At 42.1% G+C, this 22,206-nt stretch overlaps 1 protein-coding gene across 7 annotated transcripts in view; it reads left to right on the forward strand.

Annotated features, from left to right (window-relative positions):
- The window catches only part of LOC140741495 (phosphatidylinositol 5-phosphate 4-kinase type-2 beta-like), a 253,254-nt gene that overhangs the window by 190,427 nt on the left and 40,621 nt on the right, over positions 1–22,206 (forward strand). For all 7 annotated transcript variants that reach the window (XM_073071757.1, XM_073071758.1, XM_073071761.1 and 4 more), the window contains one exon: positions 7,350–7,388. In XM_073071757.1, the coding sequence (XP_072927858.1) occupies positions 7,350–7,388 (39 nt within the window). The remainder of the gene's footprint in view (positions 1–7,349; positions 7,389–22,206) is intronic.

The raw sequence follows: 22,206 nt of genomic DNA on the forward strand, positions 1-22,206 counted from the left end.
TTGACCAGGTACCCTCTCCATGAGATTAAGAGTCCTTGAAAATGAGTCCATAGGTTGCGGAAACAGTTCAGTGATGGCTGATTGAAATTGAGTGAAGTTATCTTGAGAGCCTGATGGTTGAGGAGTAGTAACTGTTCCTGGACCTGGTGGTGTGGGCGCTGAGAATCCATTCTTCCTGATGGCAGCAATGAGAAGAGAGTATGTTCTGGGTGGTGAGGGTTCCTGATGATGGATGCTGTTTTCCTGTTACATTGCTTTGTGTAGATATGCTCAATGGTGGAGAGGACTTTGCCCGTGACGGCTGGGTATATCCACTACTTTATTAGAAATTTTTGACATTTTTTTTAGAAGTTAGTATTTTTAAAAAGTACTTGTGAAATTAATGGTACTGAACACTAAAAAGTCCTTAAAATGTAATGAACTCCATCCACAGGTTTCTAGGAGATTTCAAGGACTATGAAGACAGTGGATGCATTAGTTGTCATTAACCTTTTGCGAATTTCTAGAACAGTTTCCATGTGTTGGAAAATAGCAAATGTATCCCTCTATTTAGGAAAGGAGAGAGTGAAAGCAGAAAATGACAGGCCAGTTATCTGAGTCCAGTTTGGGAAAATATTATTAAGGAAGTGGTAGTAAAACTCTGTCATGTACAATCCCAAGCAAGGCTCTGAAAGGAGGAGGGTTGAGTATGGGGTTAGCACCCCAGTCCTGTAAAATCCTAGAGCTACAGAAATGCCAACAGAAGCTCCAAGGCCTCATCCCTCGGAAAGGAAGGATACACCAAGAAGATGGGTTATTCCTGGAGACAACATGAAAAAAGACTGGCCCAGGACCAAGGACTCTGGCGAACTACTGTTGGCAGCCTATATCCCAGTAGGGGTGATGGGCTTAAGTGAGTAAAAAGTGGTATTAAGGCGTCTGAAAAATAATGATGGGGGAATTGTACAGAGGCAGCATGTGTTTATAAAAGGGAATTCCACAGACTCACCACCCTCTGGCTAGAGGAGCTCTTCCTCATCTCTGTTCTAAATGGACATCCTTCTATTCTAAGACCTTTGGTCCTAGACTGTTCTACCAGTAGAAACATCCTCTTTACATATACTCTATCTAGGCCTTTCAATATTCAATAGGTTTCAGTGAGATCCCTCTCCCCACCCCAATCTTCTAAACTCCAGCAAGTACAGACCCAGAACTGTCAAATGCTCCTCATGCGTTAGTTAACCTGTTCATTCCTGGGATCATTGTCGTGAACCTCCACTGAACCGTCTCCAGTGCCAGCACATTCTTTCTTAGATAAGGAACCCAGAGTGAAGCTTTGGAATGCTCTGGCCATGAAGGCCGTAGAAACTCAGTTCCTTAATAGAAACATAGAAAATGTACAGCGCAATACAGACCCTTTGGCCCACAGTGCTGTGCTGAACATGTCCTTACCTTAGAAATTACCTGGGGTTACCCATAGCTCTCTGTTTTTCTGAGCTCCATGTACCTATCCACGAGTCTCTTAAAAGACACTATCATATCTGCCTCCACTACCGTCGCCAGCAGCCCATTCCACGCACTCACCACTCTCTGCGTAAAAAAACTTAACCCTGACATCTCCTCTGTACCTACTTCCAAGCACCTTAAAACTGTGCTGTTAATCAAGACAGAGCAGTAGATTATTTGTAAGGAAGTTGAGGGATGTGGGTTTAGCAATGAAATCAAAGATCATTGAATGGTGAAGCAAGCATGAGGGGCCTGGTAACTTTCTAATGTTTTTATGTGCCTGTGTGTACTTGTTAAGGTTTTGTTAAGGATATTAAGGCTATTGAAATGGTGAATCAGCTTTATTTCCACCAACATGTTACATGAAATTAGTTGCTTTGCAGTCACAGTGCAGTGTAAAAATAAAAAGTTGCAATAAATTATAAAGATAAACGGTGCAACAAACAAGGAAAGGAAGTTGAGGCTCAGATCAGCCCTGAATGACATGACAGGCTGAAGGGGATAAAAGACCTACTGTTATTCTGTGATGTAAAGTTTACTTTTACACCCATGTTGTTCATTGTTTCAGTAGATTGTTGGATTACACCAGATTTTGTTTACTTTTGGTATTGGATGTCTCCCTTTTTCAAATATAATGTGAAATAAAAATCATCAAACATTGCATTGCAGAACTTTCAGATCTCTGGGAAACAATTAAAATCTGTGTCAGGAGCAGTTTCTAACTACGTGCCTTAATTTAATGTCATTGACATTTTCAGCAGATATTTGCAAACATAAGGAGCAGGAACAGGAAAAGGACCCTTGAGTCCATAAATTTGCAATTGAATCTCAGTCTTATTCATACTATATCTGTTGCCCACTCAACAAATCTCATAGACCATAAGACCTAGGAGCAGAATTAGGTCATTTGGCCCATCAGGTCTTCTCTGCTGTTCCATCATGGCTGATTTATTATCCCTCTCAACTCCATGCTTCTGCTTTCTCCTTGTAAACTTTGATTAATCAGGAACCTATCAGCCTCCATCCTAAATATACCCAATGACTTGGCCTGCGCAGCCATCTGTGGCAAAGAATTCCACAGATTCACCACCCTCTGGCTGAAGGGAACTTCCCTCATCTATGTTCTAAATGGATATCGCTCAATTCTGAGGCTGTGCCCTCTGGTCTTAGACTTCCCCCCACTATAGGAAAGATCTTCTCTACATCCACTCTATCCAGACCTTTCAACATTTGATAGGTTTCAATGAAATCCCCCTTCATTCTTCTAAGCTCCAGCAAGTACAGGCCCAGAACCATCAAATGCTTCTCTTATGTTAACCCTTTCATTCCTGGGATCATTTTCATGAATGTCCTCTGGACTCTCTCGTACATCTCTTCTTAGATAAGAGGCCCAAAACTGCTCACAATACTCCAAGTGTGGTTTGACCAATGCCTTATTAAGCCTTATCATTACATCCTTGCTTTTGTGTTCAAGTCTTCTCAAAATGAATGTGAACATTTCATTTGCCTTCCTTCGACTCAATGAGGACTCCCAAGTCACTCTGCACCTTGCATTTTTCTCTGTTTACCAGATAGCCCATGCCTTTATCCCTTCTGCCAAACTGTATGACCATGTACCTCCCTACGTTATATTCCATCTGCTACTTCTTTGCCCATTCCCCCAATCTTTCTAAATCCTTCTGCAGACACCCTACTGCTTCAGCACTATTTGCCCTTTTGTCTATCTTTGTATTGGCCGCAGACTTGGCCATAAAGCCATCAATTGCTTCATCCAAATCATTGACATACAGCATGAAAAGAAGTGGTTCCAAATCTGACCCCTGTAGCACATCACTAGTCACTGGCAGCCAACCAGAAAAGGCCCATTCATTCCCACTCTTCGCCTCCTGCCAGTCAGCCAATCTTCCATCCATTCTACTACCTTTCCCATAATATCTTACTAAACAGACTCATGTATGGCAACATTCAAAGACCTTCTGAAAGTCCAAATAAACAGCGTCCACTGCCTTTGTCTCTCCTGCTCATTATTTCCTCACAGAATACCAACAGATTTATCAAGTAAGATTACCCCCTTCAGAAAACTATGCTGACTTTGGCCTATTTTGTCAAATGCGCTAAAACCTCATCCTTAACAATAGACTCCCAACGTATTTCCAAACAGTGGCCTATAATTTCCTATCTTCTGCCTCCCTCATTTCTTAAAGAGTGCAGTGACATTTGAAAATTTCCAGTCCTCTGGAACCATTCCAGAATCTACTGATTCTTGAAAGATCATTACTGTTGCCTGTACAACGTCTTCAGCTACCTCCTTCAGAACCCTGGAGTGTAGTCCATCTGGTCCAGGTGACTTATCTACCTTCAGACCTTAAGAATTTTCAGCTTCCCAAGCACTTTCTCCTTAGTAATAGCAATAATACTCAGTTCTGCCCCCTGTTGCTCTCACATTTCTGACATTCTGCTAGCGTCTTCCACAGTGAAGACTGGTGCAAAACGCTTATTAGGTTCCTCTGTCATTCTTTGCCCCCCCTCCCATTACTAACTCTTCAGCGTCATTTTCCAGCAGTCCAATATCCACTCTCATCCCTCTTTTACTCCCTATATATCTGAAAAAACTTTATCATATCCTTTTTTATAATATTGGCTAGTTTACCTTCACATTTCATCTTTTCTCTTTTTATGGCTTTTGGTTGCCTTCTGTTGGTTTATAAAAGCTTCCCAATTCTCTACCTTACTGCTAATTTTTGCTATATTAGTTACCCTCTTTTTTGCATTTACCCTGTCATTGACTTCCCTTGTCAGCCAAGGTTGCCTCATCTTCCCTTTAGAATACTTCTTCATCTTTGGGATGTATCTTTCTTGTGCCTTCTGAATTTCCCCCAGAAACACCAGCCATTGCTGTTCTGCCGTCATCTCTGCTAGTGTCTGTTGTGTATTGGGCAACAATCAGCACTGGGTCAGTAAAAAGAAAGGGGTTGCCCACTCCAACAATGGTCACTCCACTTACAACCCCTTTCTTTTTATTGACCCAGTGCTGATTGTTGCCCACCAAGGGAGAAAAAAATGCCCGAAGCACCCAAGCTATTTTTAAACGCAGCGTTGTGCCACCAATGAATGACCTCTTGCGCTGGGGTTGGGGGGAGGACTTTGAGTTTCTAACATATAGCTGTCATTCATTCTTTGGGGCACTCCTCTGTTTTTGTGGATGGTTGCGAAGAAAAAGCATTTCAGGATGTATATTGTATGTAGGCCTCTGTTAGTCTCGATAGACCATGGATTTGCACCTTGGAACGTTTCCAGGCGCAAGCCTGGGCAAGGTTTTTTTTGTAGAAGATCGGCAGTTGCCCAAGCTGCAAGTCTCCCCTCTCCATGCCACCAATGTTGTCCAAGGGAAGGGCATTAGGACCCATACAGCTTGGCACCGGTGTCGTCGCAGAGCAATGTGTGGTTAAGTGCCTTGCTCAAGGACACACATGCAAGCCTCAGCCAAGGCTCGAACTAGTGACCTTCAGATAACTAAACGAACGCCTTAACCACTTGGCCACGCGCCAACACTATATTGTATACATTTCTCTGACATTAAATGTACCTTTGAAACCTTTAAAGTCCAAAAATCTATCAACCTTTATGTTGTGTAACCTCAACAGTTGAAATAGTGTTTTTGGAGAAAAGAATTACAAGTTTGAAACTTGAATTGAACTGACTTTATTTTCTTCATCCTTCAAATACATGAGTAAAAATCTTTATGTTACATCTCCATCTAAATGCACCATGTGCAGTCATAGTAATTTATAATAAATAGAACAGTCAATGTAATACAGAGTATACTCAAATCAGTGTGAGTTAATCAGTCTGATGGCCTGGTGGAAGAAGCTGTCCCAGAGCCTGTTGGTCCTGGCTTTTATGCTGCAATACCGCTTCCCGGATGGTATCAGCTGGAATAGATTTTGGTTGGGTTGACTTGAGTCCCCAGTGATCCTGTGGACCCTTTTTACACACCTGTCCTTGTAAATGTCCTGAATCATGGGAAGTTCACAACTACAGATGCGCTGGGCTGTCCGCACCACTCTCTGCAGAATTCTGTGATTAAGGGAGGTACAGTTCCCATACCAGGCAGTGATGCAGCAGTCAGGATGCTCTCAATTGTGCCCCTGTAGAAAATTCTTAGGATAGGTACATGGAGTTTAGGAAAATAGAGGCTTATGGGTAACCCTAGGTAATTTCTAAGGTAAGAGTATGTTCGGCACAGATTTGTGGGTCAAAGGGCCTGTATTGTGCTGTAGGTTTTCTATGTTTCTAATTGGGGGCCCATACCAAACTTCCTCAACCTGCTCTATTGTTCTTGCGACATTCTACAAATGCTAGAAATCCAGAGCAACATATACAAAATGGTGGAGGAGCTCAGCAGGTCAGCAGCATGAATGGAGAGGAATAAACAGTTGACATTTTGAGCCAAGACCCTTCATCAGAAGAAATTTCTCGTTGTGTCAAATCTAAATAGCTGCCCTATGTTTTGAGACTAGTGCCTAGTCTGGCATTGTTCAGCCAGTGGTGATGGACCCTTTCATTCTTATGATTCTTGTGTTTCAGTGTGTCCATTGAATTCAGTTTCTTAGGGATTTGATCAATATGCTTGCGGCTATGATCTACACTGCTACTGTCCACATTCAAATTCTGTATATCCTGCCTTGTCCAATAAAAAATAGTTTGGCTCTCTACCGCAGGGTTCTGCCACTAATTGTCTTTGCAGGCTAGTTTGGATCTGTGCATTCTCAGGAAGAACCAGAAAGCAGATGTTTAGAATATGTCAGTACATTGAAGAAAGAAATGTCAGAAAATGAACTCCCCCACTCCAAGAATGCAATGTCAGTTACTAAGGTGGGGTGGGGAAGGGTTTTTTCACACAGAGTGTTGGGTACCTGAAACAAGCTTCCAAGGGTTGAGTATCAGAAGCAGATTCATTATCAAAAACATATGACATGAAATTGATTGTTTTGCAGCAACAGTACAGTGCAAAAACATAATATTACTATGAATAACAAACAATAAAGGGTGCAAAGCACAGACATTGTGCACCAAAGGGCTTGTTCCTGTGCTTTACTGTTCTAATTGTTAAAAAAAGCATTACTGTACATCACAGATAAAGCATAAACCTTTGAACAAATTGCTAAGCCTTGTGGCATCTCCTTTTAAATAGCAATGGTTTATGCTGTATTTTACGTTAGCTTTATAGTATTAGTGAAAATACAGGAAAAATAAATTATTGCATTCATTATTACGTGAAGTGCCACATCTTCAGAGCAGATGTTAATGCCTACAATGCTGTGACAATATGTATAAACATAAATAAACTAAAAATGTCTTTTCACACTTACTTTGCAATAAAATTCATTATTTGAGCTTCTTTCTGACCTTATGTAATCTTATAGCCTAATCACAAGAGATTCTATAGTTGCTGGAAATCCAGAGTAATACACACAAAATGCTGGATCAACTCAGCAGGTCAGGCAGCAATTATTGAGAGGAATAAATAGTTGACATTCCAGGCCAAGATACTTCATCAGAATGCATAGATGCTACGTAACCTGCTGTGGTACAGTAGCTGAATCTGTGCTGTAAGCTGAGAGGGAGACTGTATGTGAACAAAGTTGCATTGGAACACATTCAGATTTTTGATTTACTATTTTATGAAATTGTGTAATATATTCCCAGTTGTGTGAGAATTTTGGATACTTAAATACCAGCTAAATAAGTCTTATCTCTCTCCTCTTTAGTTTGGTTATAATAGATGGAGTCCCAGGAGTGAATAATTTCAATTTCCTTTTAAAAAGACAATGGCAATAACTTACTGTTATTTATGTCCATAGGGTTCAACAGTATCGAGGGAAGCTAGTGGAAAAGAAAAGGTATGGTGATCAACATTTATTAACTGCATAATTGTCCCCTCAGCTCCCTGATGTAACACAATAGTACCTTTGCCTAATATGTAACATACACTCAGTGGTCACTTTATTTGGTGCAGAAGTGGAACCCAGTATGGTCTTCTGCTTCTGTAGACTATGCACTTCAAGGTTCGACACGTTGTGCGTTCAGAGATGCTCTTCTGCACACCACTGTTGTAATGTGTGGTTATTTGAGTTACTGTCACCTTCTGGCCATTCTCATCTGACTTCTCTCATTAACAAGGTGTTTTCGCCCACAGAACTGCCACTCACTAGAAGTTTTTTTTGTTTGTTTTTCGCACCATTCTCTGTAAACTCCAGAGACTGTTGTACATGGAAAATCCCAGGAGATAAGCGGTTTCCAATATACTCAAATCACCCCGTCTGGCACCAACAATCATTCCATGGTCAAGGTCACTTTGATCACATTTCCTCCCCATTCTGATGTTTGTTTTGAACCTCTTGACCATGTCTTTGTGCTTTTATGGTTTGGGTTACTGATTAGATATTTGCATTGATGGGCAAGTGTACCTAATAAACTGGCCACTGAGTGTAACAACTTTGTGTTTATTTGAGAAAGAAAACTGACATAGTCAAAAGCAGACCATTCTGTTATTGATTTTCCATTGTACCACCTCAGTGCACCATGTAATGAACTGAACTGTACGGATGGCATGAAAAAAAGAGTTTTTCTACTGTATCTCAGTACATATGACAGTAATAAACTAATTTACCACTGCCCCCAGATTCTACTACTCTCCTACACAATCGATTAAGTGATAGTAACCAATAAAGCTACCAACACACACATCTTTAGTATAAGGGAAGGAACTAGAGCAGTCAGAAGAAACTTCCACAGTTATGGAGAGGATATGTGAATTCCGCACAGACAGCGCCTGAGGTGAGGATGAAAGCCAGGGTGCCGGGGATACGAGCCAGCAGTTTAAGCTCAAGTTTATTGTCATTCAACCGCATACATGTACACCACCAAATCGTTCCTTTAGACCAAGGTGCAGAACACGGCACGTATAACTCACACGCTCATTATAAAGTCATATTACCGCAAATAGATTAGATTAGATTCAACTTTATTGTCATTCTGCTGAGTACAGATACAAAGCCAATGAAAGGCAAAGAATAGTGTTATTTACAAAATAACTGTGAATAAAAAGTAAGTACTACAGCATACAAATATAAAAGTACTGAGACAGTACAATCTGGGTGCAATACTGCTTAGCACTGTGATGTGAGGTTTAGTAGGGTCACAGCCTCAGGGAAGAAGCTCTTCCTGTGCCTGTTGGTGCGGGAGCGGAGACTCCTGGGATGGGAGGAGAGTAAAAAGTCCATGGTTAGGGTGAGATGCATCCTTGATAATGCTTTTTGCCCTGCCCAGGCAGCGTTTATGGTAGATGTTCTCAATGGTGGGCAATTGGGTGCCGATAATCCGCTGGGCAGTTTTCACCACATGCTGGAGTGCTTTGCTGTCCAGTACGGGACAATTCCCATACCACACTGAGATGCAGTTGGTGAGTATGCTCTCAGTGGTACAGCGGTAAAAGTCCGTCAGTGTCCTGGGACAGAGGTGAGCTTTCTTGATGCTCCACAGGCAAGCCAATTCTGAATCCACCTGGCCAAACTTCCTTGGATCCCATGCCTTCTGACTTTCTGAATAAGCCTACCTTGTCAAGTGCCTTACTAAAATCCATGTAGATCACAACCACTGCACTACCCTCATCTATATGCCTGGTCACCTCCTCAAAGAACTCTTATCAGGCTTGTTAGACACAATCTGCCCTTCACAAAGCCATGGTGACTGTCCCTGATCAGACCATGATTCTCTAAATGCCCATAGATTCTATCTCTAAGAATCTTTTCCAACAGCTTTCCCACCGCAGATGTAAGGCTCACTGGTCTATAATTACCCGGACTATCCCTGCTACCTTTTTTGAACAAGGGGACAACATTCGCCTCTCTCCAATCCTCCGGTACCATTCCCGTGGACAACGAGGACATAAAGATCCTTGCCAGAGGCTCAGCAATCTCTTCCCTCGCCTCGTGGAGCAGCCTGGGGAATATTCTGTCAGGCCCCAGGGACTCATCCGTCCTAATGTATTTTAACAACTCCAACACCTCTTCTCCCTTAATATCAACATGCTCCAGAACATCAACCTCACTCATATTGTCCTCACCGTCATCAAGTTCCCTCTCAGTGGTGAATACCGAAGAGAAGTATTCATTGAGGACCTCGTTCACTTCCACAGCGTCCAGGCACATCTTCCCACCTTTATCTTTAATTGGTCCTATCTTCACTCCTGTCAACCTTTTGTTATTCATATAATTGAAGAATGCCTTGGGGTTTTCCTCTACTCTACACGCCAGTTCCTTCTCATGCCCCCTTCTTGCTCTCTTCAGCCCCTTCTTAAGCTCCTTTCTTGCTACCCTATATTCCTCAATAGACTCATCTGATCCTTGCTTCCTAAACCTCACATATGCTGCCTTCTTCCACCTGACTAGATTCTCCACTTCACTTGTAACCCATGGTTCCTTCACCCTACCATTCTTTGTCTTCCTCACCGGGACAAATTTATCCCTAACATCCTGCAAGAGATCCCTAAACATTGACCACATGTCCATAGTACATTTCCCTGCAAAAGCATCATCCCAATTCACACCCGCAAGTTCTAGCCTTATCGCCTCATAATTTGCCCTTCCCCAATTAAAAATGTTCCTGTCCTCTCTGATTCTATCCTTTTCCATGATGATGTTAAAGGCCAGAGAGCGGTGATCACTGTCTTCCAGATGCTCACCCACTGACAGATCTGTGACCTGACTTGGTTCATCACCAAATTCTAGATCCAGTATGGCATTCCCCCTAGTCGTTGTTGCGCCGTTTTGATCGGGATGGAGGAGTTCAGGGACCAGGTGAGATCCTCAGAAATGTGGACAGCAAGGAATTTGAAGCCTGATACACGCTCCACTGCAGCTTCATTGATATAGATGCGGATTAACAAATAATAAAATGTGTATATTCCAAAAGATTGACAAGTTAAAAAGTAAACAGTATAATGCTACTGATGCTTTGTAAGTGATGGGACCTGTGTGGTGGCAGGGAACTCAGTAGTCTGGGGAACTACTGGGCAGCCCTCACTTTGAGGTATAGCCATTGGTGGAAGAGTGGGTTACTTTAATCCCTGTGTAGTAATTCATTTTATGACAATGAGATAGTTAAAAAAAACAACAAAATTAGTACAATAGAACATAGAGCACTACATCTATGCCTCTTACCATCTTGTACACCTCTATCAAGTCACCTCCAGCCTCCTCTTCTCCAAAGTTAAAAGCCCTAGCCCACTCAACCTATCCACATAAGACATGCTCTCCAGTCCACAAGACCATGAGACACAGGAGCAGAGTTAGGCTATTCAACACATTGTGTCTCCTCTGTCATTACTATTCCAGCTGCTACCATCTGGGAAACGGTACCACAGCATTAAAGCCAGGACCAAAGGCTCCGGGACAGCTTCTTCCACCAGGCCATCAGACTGATTAATTCACGCTGACACTATTGTATTTCTAAGCTATATTGACTGTTCTGTTGTATATCTTACTCTACACACTATTTATTACAAATTACTATAATTTGCATATTCCACATTCAGACGGAGACATAACGTAAAGATTTTTACTCCTCATGTATGTGAGGTTCCCCTCCTTCACTCTCCGTATACCCATGACTGTGTGACCACCCACAGCTCCAATCTGCTAATTAAATTCGCTGACGTTACTACATTCATTGGCCTTATCACAAATAATAACGAAGCAGCTTACTGAGAAGTCATCACCTTGACACAGTGGTGTCAAGAAAATAACCTCTCCCTCCATATCGGAGAAACAAAGAAGCTAGTTGTGGATTAAAGGAGGAATGGAAACAGGCTAACTCCTATTGACATCAATGGATCTGGGTTAAGAGGGTAAACAGCTTTAAATTCGTCAGCATACACATCACTGAGGATCTCGTGTGGTCTGTACATACTGGCTATGTGGTGAAAAAGGCACAACAGCACCTCTTTCACCTCAGACGGTTGAAGTTTGGCAGGAGTCCCAAATCCTCAGTGCTTTCTACAGGGGCACAATTGACAGCATCCTGACTGGCTGCATCACTTCCTGGTATGGGAACTGTACCTCCCTTAATCGCAGGACTCTACAGAGAGTGATATGGACAGCCCAGCGCATCTGTGGATGTGAACTTCCCACTATTCAGGACATTTACAGAGACAGGTGCGTAAAAAGGGCCTGAAGGATCATTGGGGACCAGAGTCACCCCAGCTGTTACCATCCAGGAAAGGGTACCGCAGCATTAAAGCCAGGACCAACAGGCTCCAGGACAGCTTCTTCCACCAGGCCACCAGACTTTTTAAAATCACACTGATACAATTGTATTTCTATACTATATTGACTGTCCTGTTGTACATACCATTTATTACAAATTGCTATAAATTGTATATTGCACCTTCAGACGGAGACGTAATGTAAAGATTTTTACTCCTCATGTATGTGAAGGATGTAAGAAATAAAGTCAAATCAATTCAATTTACAACCCTCTCAACCCCATTCTTCTGCCTTCTCCCCGTAACCTTTGATGCCCTTCCTAATCAAGAACCTATCAACCTCCGCTTTAAATATACCCAATGACTTGGCCTCCACAACCATCTCTGGCAATGAATTACACAGATTCACCACACTATGGTTAAAGAAATTCCTCCTCATCTCTGTTCTAAAGGGACGTCCTTGTATTGTGAAACTGTATCATCTGGTCGTGGACTCTCCCGTTATTGGAAACGTCCTCTTCACATCCACTCTATCTAGGCCTTTCAATATTCAATAGGTTTAATTTCAATGAGATCCTCCCTCATTCTTCTGAACTCTGGCAAGTCAGGCTTCAAATATACGTTAGTCCTTTCATTCCTGGGTTCATTCTCATGAACCCCCTCCGAACCTTCTCTAATTCCAGCACAGTCCCAAAACTGCTCACAATACTGCAAATGCAGTCTGACCAATGTCTTATAGCAGGGGTCACCAACCTTTTTTGCACCATGGACCGGTTTAATATTGACAATATTCTTGCGGACCGGCTGACGGGGGGTGGGTGGGGTGGTGGTGGTGGTGTTAATCATGACTGGAATATCGTTGATAAATCAACTATAAGTCACTTATAAGTGGCTAATACTCTCAATTTCATTTCTAAAAGGGTTTATCTAACAAATTTAATGTTAAACACACAGCACATATTTTCCTCACATGAATATAGTGATAAGTCAATTATAACTCACTCATAAGCCAATAGCATCATAACATTTTAAGTAACGTTTGGATATTAAACACACAGCGCATATTTTCCTCGTATGAATATATAAAATCATTGCAACACACCAGTGAGAGGACAAAGTAAGGGCCGAAGGTCCCCGTACTAGGGCCACGGCAGTCGCAGTCCGGAGAGAACGACCGAGCGAGGATTTGCCCCCCCCCCCCGTAGGTAGGTAGGATCTATCAACCGACAAAAGTTTGGCTCGAGGGATGACTTTTCAGTAGATCACAACGAAGTAGCTGCTCTGCTACTTATGAAACCCTGAGCCCGAATTAGGTCATCTGTGAATATTTTAGCACCAGGTTCCCCACGAGCATTCAGTGTGCTAAACAGCTTTAGAGGTGGCACCCATCTGTCCGCACTCCAGGCCAACATTAACAGCACTTCTTGCTGGCCGCGCAAGGGGGCTGGTTACCTGACGTCAACCAGTGATCCCTGGCGCTAGGGTATCACTGCGTTCAGGCGACTGATGACCTCACATGTGTAATGACCTTGCGTGCATTCAAGTTCAACAGTGGGCGTGACAGGGAATGAGGAAAAGTGCAGCTGACTCATCGTTTCATATCGCCAAATCATAGCGTTTCCACGCGGCCCGGTGGTTGGGGACCACTGTCTTATAGAGCCTCAGCTTTGCATTCTTGCTTTTATATTCTAGTCCTCTTGAAATGAATTTGCCTCCCTTACCACAAACTGAACCTGAAAGTTAACCCTTAGGGATGGCTGGGTTGCTTTACTCCCTGTTTAGAAAATATTCTACGCCTTACTGAAAACAGCATCCTGGTTAAACTCTTGGTGAATTGAACGCTAATCTTGTAGTGCAACAACTTTAAAATATTGAGATTCAAAGCCATCATATTAGAACATGTTGGCTCTCTGATGTTTATCTTTGCTGTCTTGGGAAGATGCCCACAGGGAAGAACAAACACTTTCACTGCTCCTAAGCACCTATTTTTGGTGCCAGTAGAATTTGGCTATGATAAACTAGGGAAACCAGGCATTGAGAAAAGTAATATTCATCTACATTAGTAGATGGCTGTAGGTACAGAATAACACCTCCCGAGATAATTGATGCAAGAACAAGATTTAACAGGACTTCATAAAGCCAATTTTAAACATATTCATAATAAACCCTCCTTAATCCCTATCCCTAGAGTAGCTGTGGCAAAATATCTAGAGATGTGTGCATAGATTTTCATAACATTTAACCTCAAGTGAATTTCACAGCTATGGATGTGATTATGGAATTTGTGCTGTTTCTTCAAAATCATCATTACATTAGAATACATGCTATTTTAAACTGAATGCTAATAATGGATAATATTACCAGAAAGAATATAGTAATTAAAAGCTAATTCTATTACTTTCCTCTTTTACTGAGTAACTATAAACTCTTCTGGCAAGGACAACATGCCTAGTTAATCTCATGATAAAACATTTTGGAAAGCTGAGAAAACTCTTGTTTTCTTGACTCTGATGTTATTCACACTGAACAGTTAAAGGTTAGATTAAATTAGCATTATCTGTCACATATACATCAAAATGCACCATTTGCATCAATGTCCAACACAGTCTGGGTATGTGCTGGGGAGCAGCCCACAAGTGTTGCCATACTTCCAGTAGCAACATAGCATGCCTACAATTTACTTACACTAAACCTTACGTCTTTGGAATGTGGGAGGAAACCAGAGCTCTTGGAGGAAATCCATACGGTCACGAGGAGAACATACAAACTCCTTACAGAGGGTGTCGGGAGCTGATTGCCGATCGCTGGCATATAGAGCATTATACTAGCCATGATGTGCAGTAGTCCCTTTCAGAATGCTTAGCAGTGAAGTACTTTTGAACTATAGCCACTTCTGTAATGTGTTTAGATCTGCAAATATTTTGAACGCATCAAGCTTCCACAGGAAATGATGTGATTAAAAATTGTGGATAAGAGGTCAGAACATCAGAGTTAACACATCTGAACATAGAATATAGAACAGTACAACGCAGTGAAGGCCCTTCAGCCAACCTTTTAACCTACTGTAAGATCAATCTAACCCTTCCCTCCCTCATGCCCTCCATTTTTCTATCATCCATGTGCTATCTAAGAGTTTTCTAAATGCCCCTAATGTCTCTGCCTGGCATCCCTGGCAACATGTTCCATGCACCCACTGCTCTCTGTGTGAAAAAAAAATCTACCTCTGACCACCCCCCCAATACTTTCCTCTAATCATCCTAAAATTGTTTCTTCTCACCCTGGGAAAATGTTGCTGGGGGTCCACTCAATTTATGCCTCTTATCATTTTATACATCTCTGTCAAGTCACCTCAGGTCCTCCTTCGTGCAAAGAGAAAAGCCCTATAATTTTAAGATAATTGTTGGAAAGTGCGGGGGGAATGTTCTGCTTGTAAGGATAAGTGCCAGGAGAGAGATCAGTGGGGAGGGACGAATGGACAAGGGAGTCGTGTAGGGAGTGATCCCTGTGGAAAGCACCTGCCCCTACACCTCCTTCCTCACTACCATTCAGGGCCCAAAACAGTCCTTTCAGGTGAGGTGACAATTCACCTATGAGTCTTTTGGGGTCATCTACAGTATCCGGTGGTCCCCATGGGGCCTCCCATGTATTGTTGAGACCCAGCATAGAGTGGGAGACCGTTTCATCCGCCAGAAAAAGCAGGATCTCCCAGTGGCCACCCCATTTTAATTCCACTTCCCATTCCCACTCCGGTATGTCCATCCATAGCCGCCTCTACTATTGTGATGAGGCCACACTTACGTTGGAGGAACGACACCTTGTATTCCATCTGGGTAGCTTCCAACCTGATGGCACGAACATCAATTTCTGTAACTTCTGGTAATGCCCCCACCTTCACCATTCCCCATTCCTGTTTCCCTCTCTCACCTTATCTCCTTGCCTGCCCATCACCTCCCTCTGGTGCTCCTCCCCCCTTTTCTTTCTTCCATGGCCTCCGTCCTCTCCTATCAGATTCTCCCTTCTCCAGCCCTGTATCTCTTTCACCAATCAATTTCCCAGCTCTTTACTTCATCCCTCCCCCCTTCCGGTTTCACCTATCACCTTGTGTTTCTCTATCCCCTCCCCCACCTTTTAAATCTACTCATCATTTTTGCTTCAGTCCTGCTGAAGGGTCTTGGCCCGAAACGTCAGCTATATTTCTTTCCATAGATGCTGCCTGGCCTGCTGAGTTCCTCCAGCATTTTCTATGTGTTGCTTAGATTTCCAGCATCTGCAGATTTTTGCTTGTTTGAGACATAGGAACAGTATTTGGCCATTTGACCCATTGAGTCTGCTCTGCCATTCCATCATAGCTGATTTTTTATCCCTCTCATCTCCATTCTTCTGCCTTCTCATAACCTTTGACCACTGTACTAATCATGAACCTATTAACATCCAATATAAAACTCTCGTCCATCCAAGACTTGAATACTATAGTGCCATTTGGGATCCCTACCAAATCCCTATCATTCACATCAATAGCCTTGAGAAAGTCCAGAGAAGAGCTGCCAGGTTTGTAACCAGTGATTATAGAAAGACCAGTTGTGTTACAGATATGCTTCTCGACCTCAAATGGGATACCCTCCAACGACGCCACAAAATAGCCAGGCTTACTACAATTTACAAGGAAACTCATTCATTAACTCCATCCAACATTAGTCACCTTTTGTGTAACCAGAACAACAGACCAGCAACCCGACAAAACCAATCCCTGAACTACAAGACCATCCGGACCAACAAGGACTGCTACCACTACTCACTGTACCCTAGGACCATTCCAGTTTGGAACTCCCTGCCGCCACACAGTAAATCTGCCGCTGATAGTAAAACTTCCAAGTTGCTGCTCTTAAACACCGCAATTTAAATTACAACTGCATGCACGAGGGACTGCATGTTTATAGCCCAGCAGCAGCGGTTGGTGCAGTATGGACAAGACAATTTAAGTACACCCTATCCTCGTTATATGCGGGGGGTACTTTCCTTGCAGTCGACGCATAATATGAATATTATAATATTAAAACGTATGTTTTAATAATGTGAATAATTATTTAAATGAAGAAAATAGGGATGCATTCTGGAGGGCTTCCTAAATGTTTTATCTGTAATTTATTCACATTTTCATACTAATACGACACAAAAGCTGTACCACAAGGCAACATTTATACTATATTTCATCAATTTAAGGTAATATTCAACATAATAAATCATAGAAAGTTAACATACTAGGGTGTACAGTACTCACCAACAGTGGCAGGTGTGTTCACTCCAGGAGATGAGTGGTTGTTGTGTGGGGCAGCTTTAGATGGATAAGATGGATGGTTGTGGTCGTCAGGATCATATCAAGCACAGTAAAGGGTGAAGGAAGACTCACAGAACTCTTAGAACTGCCGGCAGCAGGAGATGACACCGGTGTGAAGAAAGTGGTGAGGGTTGTTTGCTTGGCAACATTTTGTTTTTCAGCATAAATTTGCTTGTAGGGAAGAAGTGTTGACAGCAGGGAACGACTGAAATGCTGACTCCGTTCTAAACTTGGGTCCATGTCCACTGCCATTTGTGCCAAGTGTTCCAACTTCCACCATTCCCTCACCATTGGTAAACTCCCGGGATTTTCAAAATCGTCTGGTGTTTAGACTCTATTATTTTGTCGTATCTGTGGAAGAATAAGCGCTCTAGAATTAATAAAATCCATCTCCAAAAATCTAAAAAAGAGGGTGGCATGGCTTTACCTAACTTTCGTTTATATTATTGGGCAGCTAATATACGTTGTGCTACCTTTTGGTCTTTCTTCCACGGCCAACCCAAGTGCCCTAATAGGGTGGCAATGGAATTGAGCTCCACTAAAGAATTATCCATCTCTGCACTTCTTGGCTCTGCACTCCCTAGTAGTCTGTCCAGATTAATAGCTAATCCTCTTGTTAGACACACTTTGCGTATATGGGCTCAGTTTAGGAAATGCTATGGTTTCCATGGTTTTTCCGTTTCCAGTCCTGTCGCACATAATCACCTTTTTTTACCTACTACGTACGATTCAGCATTCCAGGTTTGGTATAGGAAGGGCATTAGACATTTTGAAGATCTTTTCATTGATAATCGCTTCACTTCTTTTCAGCAGCTCTCTGTTAAGTTCAATCTGCCCAATGCTCATTTTTTTAGATATCTCCAAATTAGACACTTTATTGCTCCTTTAATTCCTAACTTTCCTGAAATGCCTGCGAAAAGTGCTATGGACTTATTTCTTTCCATTAATCCACTAGGTAAAAGCTTAATATCAATTATTTGAGATAAATTAGCAGCCTTATGACGGGCCCCTGTGGATAAAATTAAAATGGCCTGGGAGCAGGATTTAAATACCTCCTTATCCGATGAGAGCTGGGACTCGATTCTCAAATCGGTTAACTCAACCTCTCTTTGTGCTCGCCATTGCCTTTTACAGTTTAAGATTGTTCATAGAGCCCATATGTCTAAATCTAAACTATCTCGATTCTACCCTAACATTAGTCCGCTCTGTGATAAATGCAAGAGGGGCGTGGCCTCTCTCAACCATATGTACTGGTTCTGTCCTAGCTTGGAGAAATTTTGGAAAGATGTCTTCACTACGTTATTGTGTATTCTGAATCAGCACCTAGAACCAAACCCCTTAATTGCTTTGTTCGGTTTCTGGGGCGAGACAGATTTACGTCTGACTCCGACCAAATGCCGAATATTATCCTTTGCCTCTCTCCTGGCTAGACGCTTGATCCTCCTTAGATGGAGAGATGTTGCCCCGCCCACTCATGCGCAATGGCTTAACGACATTATGGCCTGCTTGGACCTCGAAAAAATTCATTATTCAGTTCTTAATTCGGATCTAAAGTTCCATAAGGTCTGGGGACCTTTTATCGAGTACTTTCATAACCTTCCTCTTCACTAGGGTCTTTTTTTTTTCTTTTCGGTCCCTTGCTTTCAGCTCCCTTTTTTTTTCTGGTAGTAGGCATTATTATCCTCTGCTGCTAAGTGTATTCACAGTCTGGGAGTTTGATTGTCCTGATGTATACTCTCTATATTGTGTTGTGGTCGGTCTGGAGTTGTTTTTTTTTGTGTTGTGGGGCTTGGGGAGGATACTAAGTTTACTTGTCTTCAATTTAGGTGCTTTTTTGTCAAATTCTCTTCCTTTGTAGCATATTGTCATTGTATGCTTAATTTTGCACTATATTAATGTTTCTCATTGGGATTTGGGGTTTTTAATTTGTAAAATGTATAGAAAAACTAATTAAAAAATCCAAAAAAAATCGTCTGTTGCTTGCAGCGTGTGAGAGATAGTTCACCACAAAAAAAAAACGCTTGAATGTGGATATCACACCTTGGTCGAGTGGTTGAATCAGCTATGTTGTGTTAGGCGGCAAGAAACGCACTGTTACGTTAGGATGAATGCTGTCCAAATGTTTAGGATGAGCTGGCACATTGTCAAGCAACAAAAGAACCTAAGGCAAGATTCTGTTCCCGGCAGTAGCATCCCAGAGCTGTGTTACCTTCACCTGATGTCGCGCTGTTTATAATTTCCAACTTTTTTTCAAGTGTTAAAACGGTTCTCTGTTGCTTGGCTGAAGGCCCAGGACATGACATCGGACGCTTAGGAGGCATAGTTAAATATTTCAAGCACAATATCACTGCACCGTAGGTAAAACCACAGAAGTTTAAGAGCGCAAGCTCGCACATCCACACCTTGCCAAAACCAATGTGAGACTGGCGGGAGTGAGACTGTGAGGCGTGCGCACGTGACTTGTATTGGTGGGAAAGTGGTGCTTCTTGTCCCAACAGTGAGACTGTGAGGCGTGCGCACATGACTTGTATTGACGGAAAAGCTATGCTCCTCACATAACTGTGAGTTTTTGGGCGCATATAAGGAGACATTGGTAGAAATAGGTTCCTTCCATAACTGTGAATCCACATTGTCTGAAGATGCATATAACAAGGATAGGGTGTATACACAATGACTTAAGCATCTACAGCCATCTGTGACAAAGAATTCCACAGATTCACCACCCTCTGGCTAAAGAAATTCCTCCTTATCTCTGTTCTAAACGATTGTCCTTCTATTCTGAAGCTGTGCTCTCTGATCCTAGATTCTCCCAATATTGGAAATATCCTCTTCTGATCCACTCTTTCCAGGCCTTTCAATATTCTGTCGGTTTCAGTAAAACACCCAACCCCCCCCTACCCCCATTCTTCTAAACTGTAGTGAGTATAGGCCCAGAGCCAACAAGTGCTCCTCATATGTTAACCCTTTCATGTGATCAAGTAATTTGTGCTCTAAGACATTTTGGTTTGGTTCAAAGGTGCTGGTGTAAATAGGCTTTGATGGAACTCTACTGGTGGTAGACTTTGTAATGGACGTTCACCTTTGCTCTTTTTATCCTGATAATTTGTCATTTTTTACATCGTTGCATCTTGCACAATGAACAGCTTTTTTCTTTGAAGTGTGTTGACCATTGTTTTATAGCCGGTCCATCTCTCAAATAACCATGAGATGAATGGGCTGTCGGTCAGATTTCAGCTGGTATTGGTTGTACTTACTTGATACATCAATCATCACTTTCACACTGTAATCTCAATACAGCGCAGCCTCAGTACATAAATAAACACCCTAATGATAATTGAGTAACGTACAGCATGTGTTATGCAGTGTAGTTAAGTATTGGCAACAGAGTTGCTCGATGGTTTAGAACGCATTAACAGGCAATTGAAACTTCCTGATCTTTTTCTCTTGGCTTTGAACTGAAAGAGTGATTCAGATTTATCACATGGGTATTGTTTGTATTACCAACCAACACAGCTAAGGATGTGCTGAGGCCACCCTGCAAATGTCACCACACATTCCTGTGCCAACATAGCATACCCATGATGCTCGACAGAACGCAATACGCTACAAAACAACAATAGCAAACCCAACACCCTTTCTTCCCTCCAACCACCTAAACTCATAGACAGTCCTTGAATCTCCAGCACAGGCCTCCAGTGTGGTTAGGATGTGGAACCTGTCATCACATGGAAGAAAACAGGTTTATTATCACTAACATATGTCCTGAAATTTGTTGAGTCAATTAGCAGAGGGATATTTAAAGAAAATAATGTAACTGTATTACATGAGTATGTAAGTTATCTAAGCAGCAAGGAACAGAATGTTGAGAGGTTGGAAGATACCAGAGTTAGTATCCAAGTTCAAGATTATTGTCATCTGACTGTACATTTATACAACCAAACGAAACAATGTTCCTGCTGACCACGGTGCACCCACAAAATATATATCACACACAGCACATTGAAAGAAATGACCACAAATAAGTTAATATAATTCATTATGCATGTGAAGTGCACAGCACAGGTAAACAGTAAACAGCTTACCCTCCGAGTGACCTGACCTCAGTGATGGTAAGGTATTCATTAGTCTCAAGGCCTGAGGGAAGAAGCTGTTATAGTCCTGGTGCTCCTGTACCTCCTTCCTGATGAGAGTGGTGCATAGAGATTGTTGGATAGATGTTAGGGATCCTCAACAATGCTTCAGGCTCTTCGTTTGCAACACTTCCAGTAAATGTTACAAATAGGGGAGAGGAAATCACTGGTGATCATCTCAGCATTTTAAGGTGATTGATTGATTAAGGTGGATATCAATATAATACAATAAATTCAATATAATTAATATAAGAAAAAACCTACTTGCATTTGTAAATGACTTTTATGTCATTGTAGGGGATTCCAAAGCACCTTGCAATAAGATGATTTTGCAGTGTAATCCTTGCTGTTTTGTAAAATTCATGATAGCCAGTTTGCACAGAGCAAGCTTCCACAAGCAGTAGTGTGATAATGGACTCTAGCTGTGACACTAAGAATTGATGGTGAGACTGCTGTGGATAATTCCCTGACTTTTCTTCAGATCAGAATTGTTATGGCTATGACTTCCCTCAGGTTTTGAATATGGCAACTAAATGTAACTCAAAGTAAGGAAATGGCTGAGTTGTAATATGATGAGCAGTTTTGAGGCCCTTATCTAAGAAAGGTTTGGAGATTTGCATTGGTGCATTGGAGCATTGGAGATGGTCCAGAGGAGGTTCACAAGAATGATCCCGGGAAGGAAAAGGTTAATATATGAGGAGTGTTTGATGGCTCGGCACCTGTATTTGCTGGAGTTTAGAAGAATGAAGGGGTATCTTACTTGAACCTCTTGAATTTTGAAAGGGCTAGACAGAGTGGATGTGGAGAGGATGTTTCCAATAGTGGGGGAGTCTAGGACCAGAGGGCACAGCCTCAGAATGCAAGGATGTTCCTTTAGAACAGAGATGAGGAGGAATTTCTTTAGCCAGAATGTTGTGACTGTGGAATTCATTGCCACGGACAGTGGCTGTGAAGGCCAAGTCATTGAGTGTATTTAAAGAGGAGGTTGA

This window comes from Hemitrygon akajei, chromosome 18, assembly GCF_048418815.1.
Source record: "Hemitrygon akajei chromosome 18, sHemAka1.3, whole genome shotgun sequence".
NCBI classification, from domain to species: domain Eukaryota; kingdom Metazoa; phylum Chordata; class Chondrichthyes; order Myliobatiformes; family Dasyatidae; genus Hemitrygon; species Hemitrygon akajei.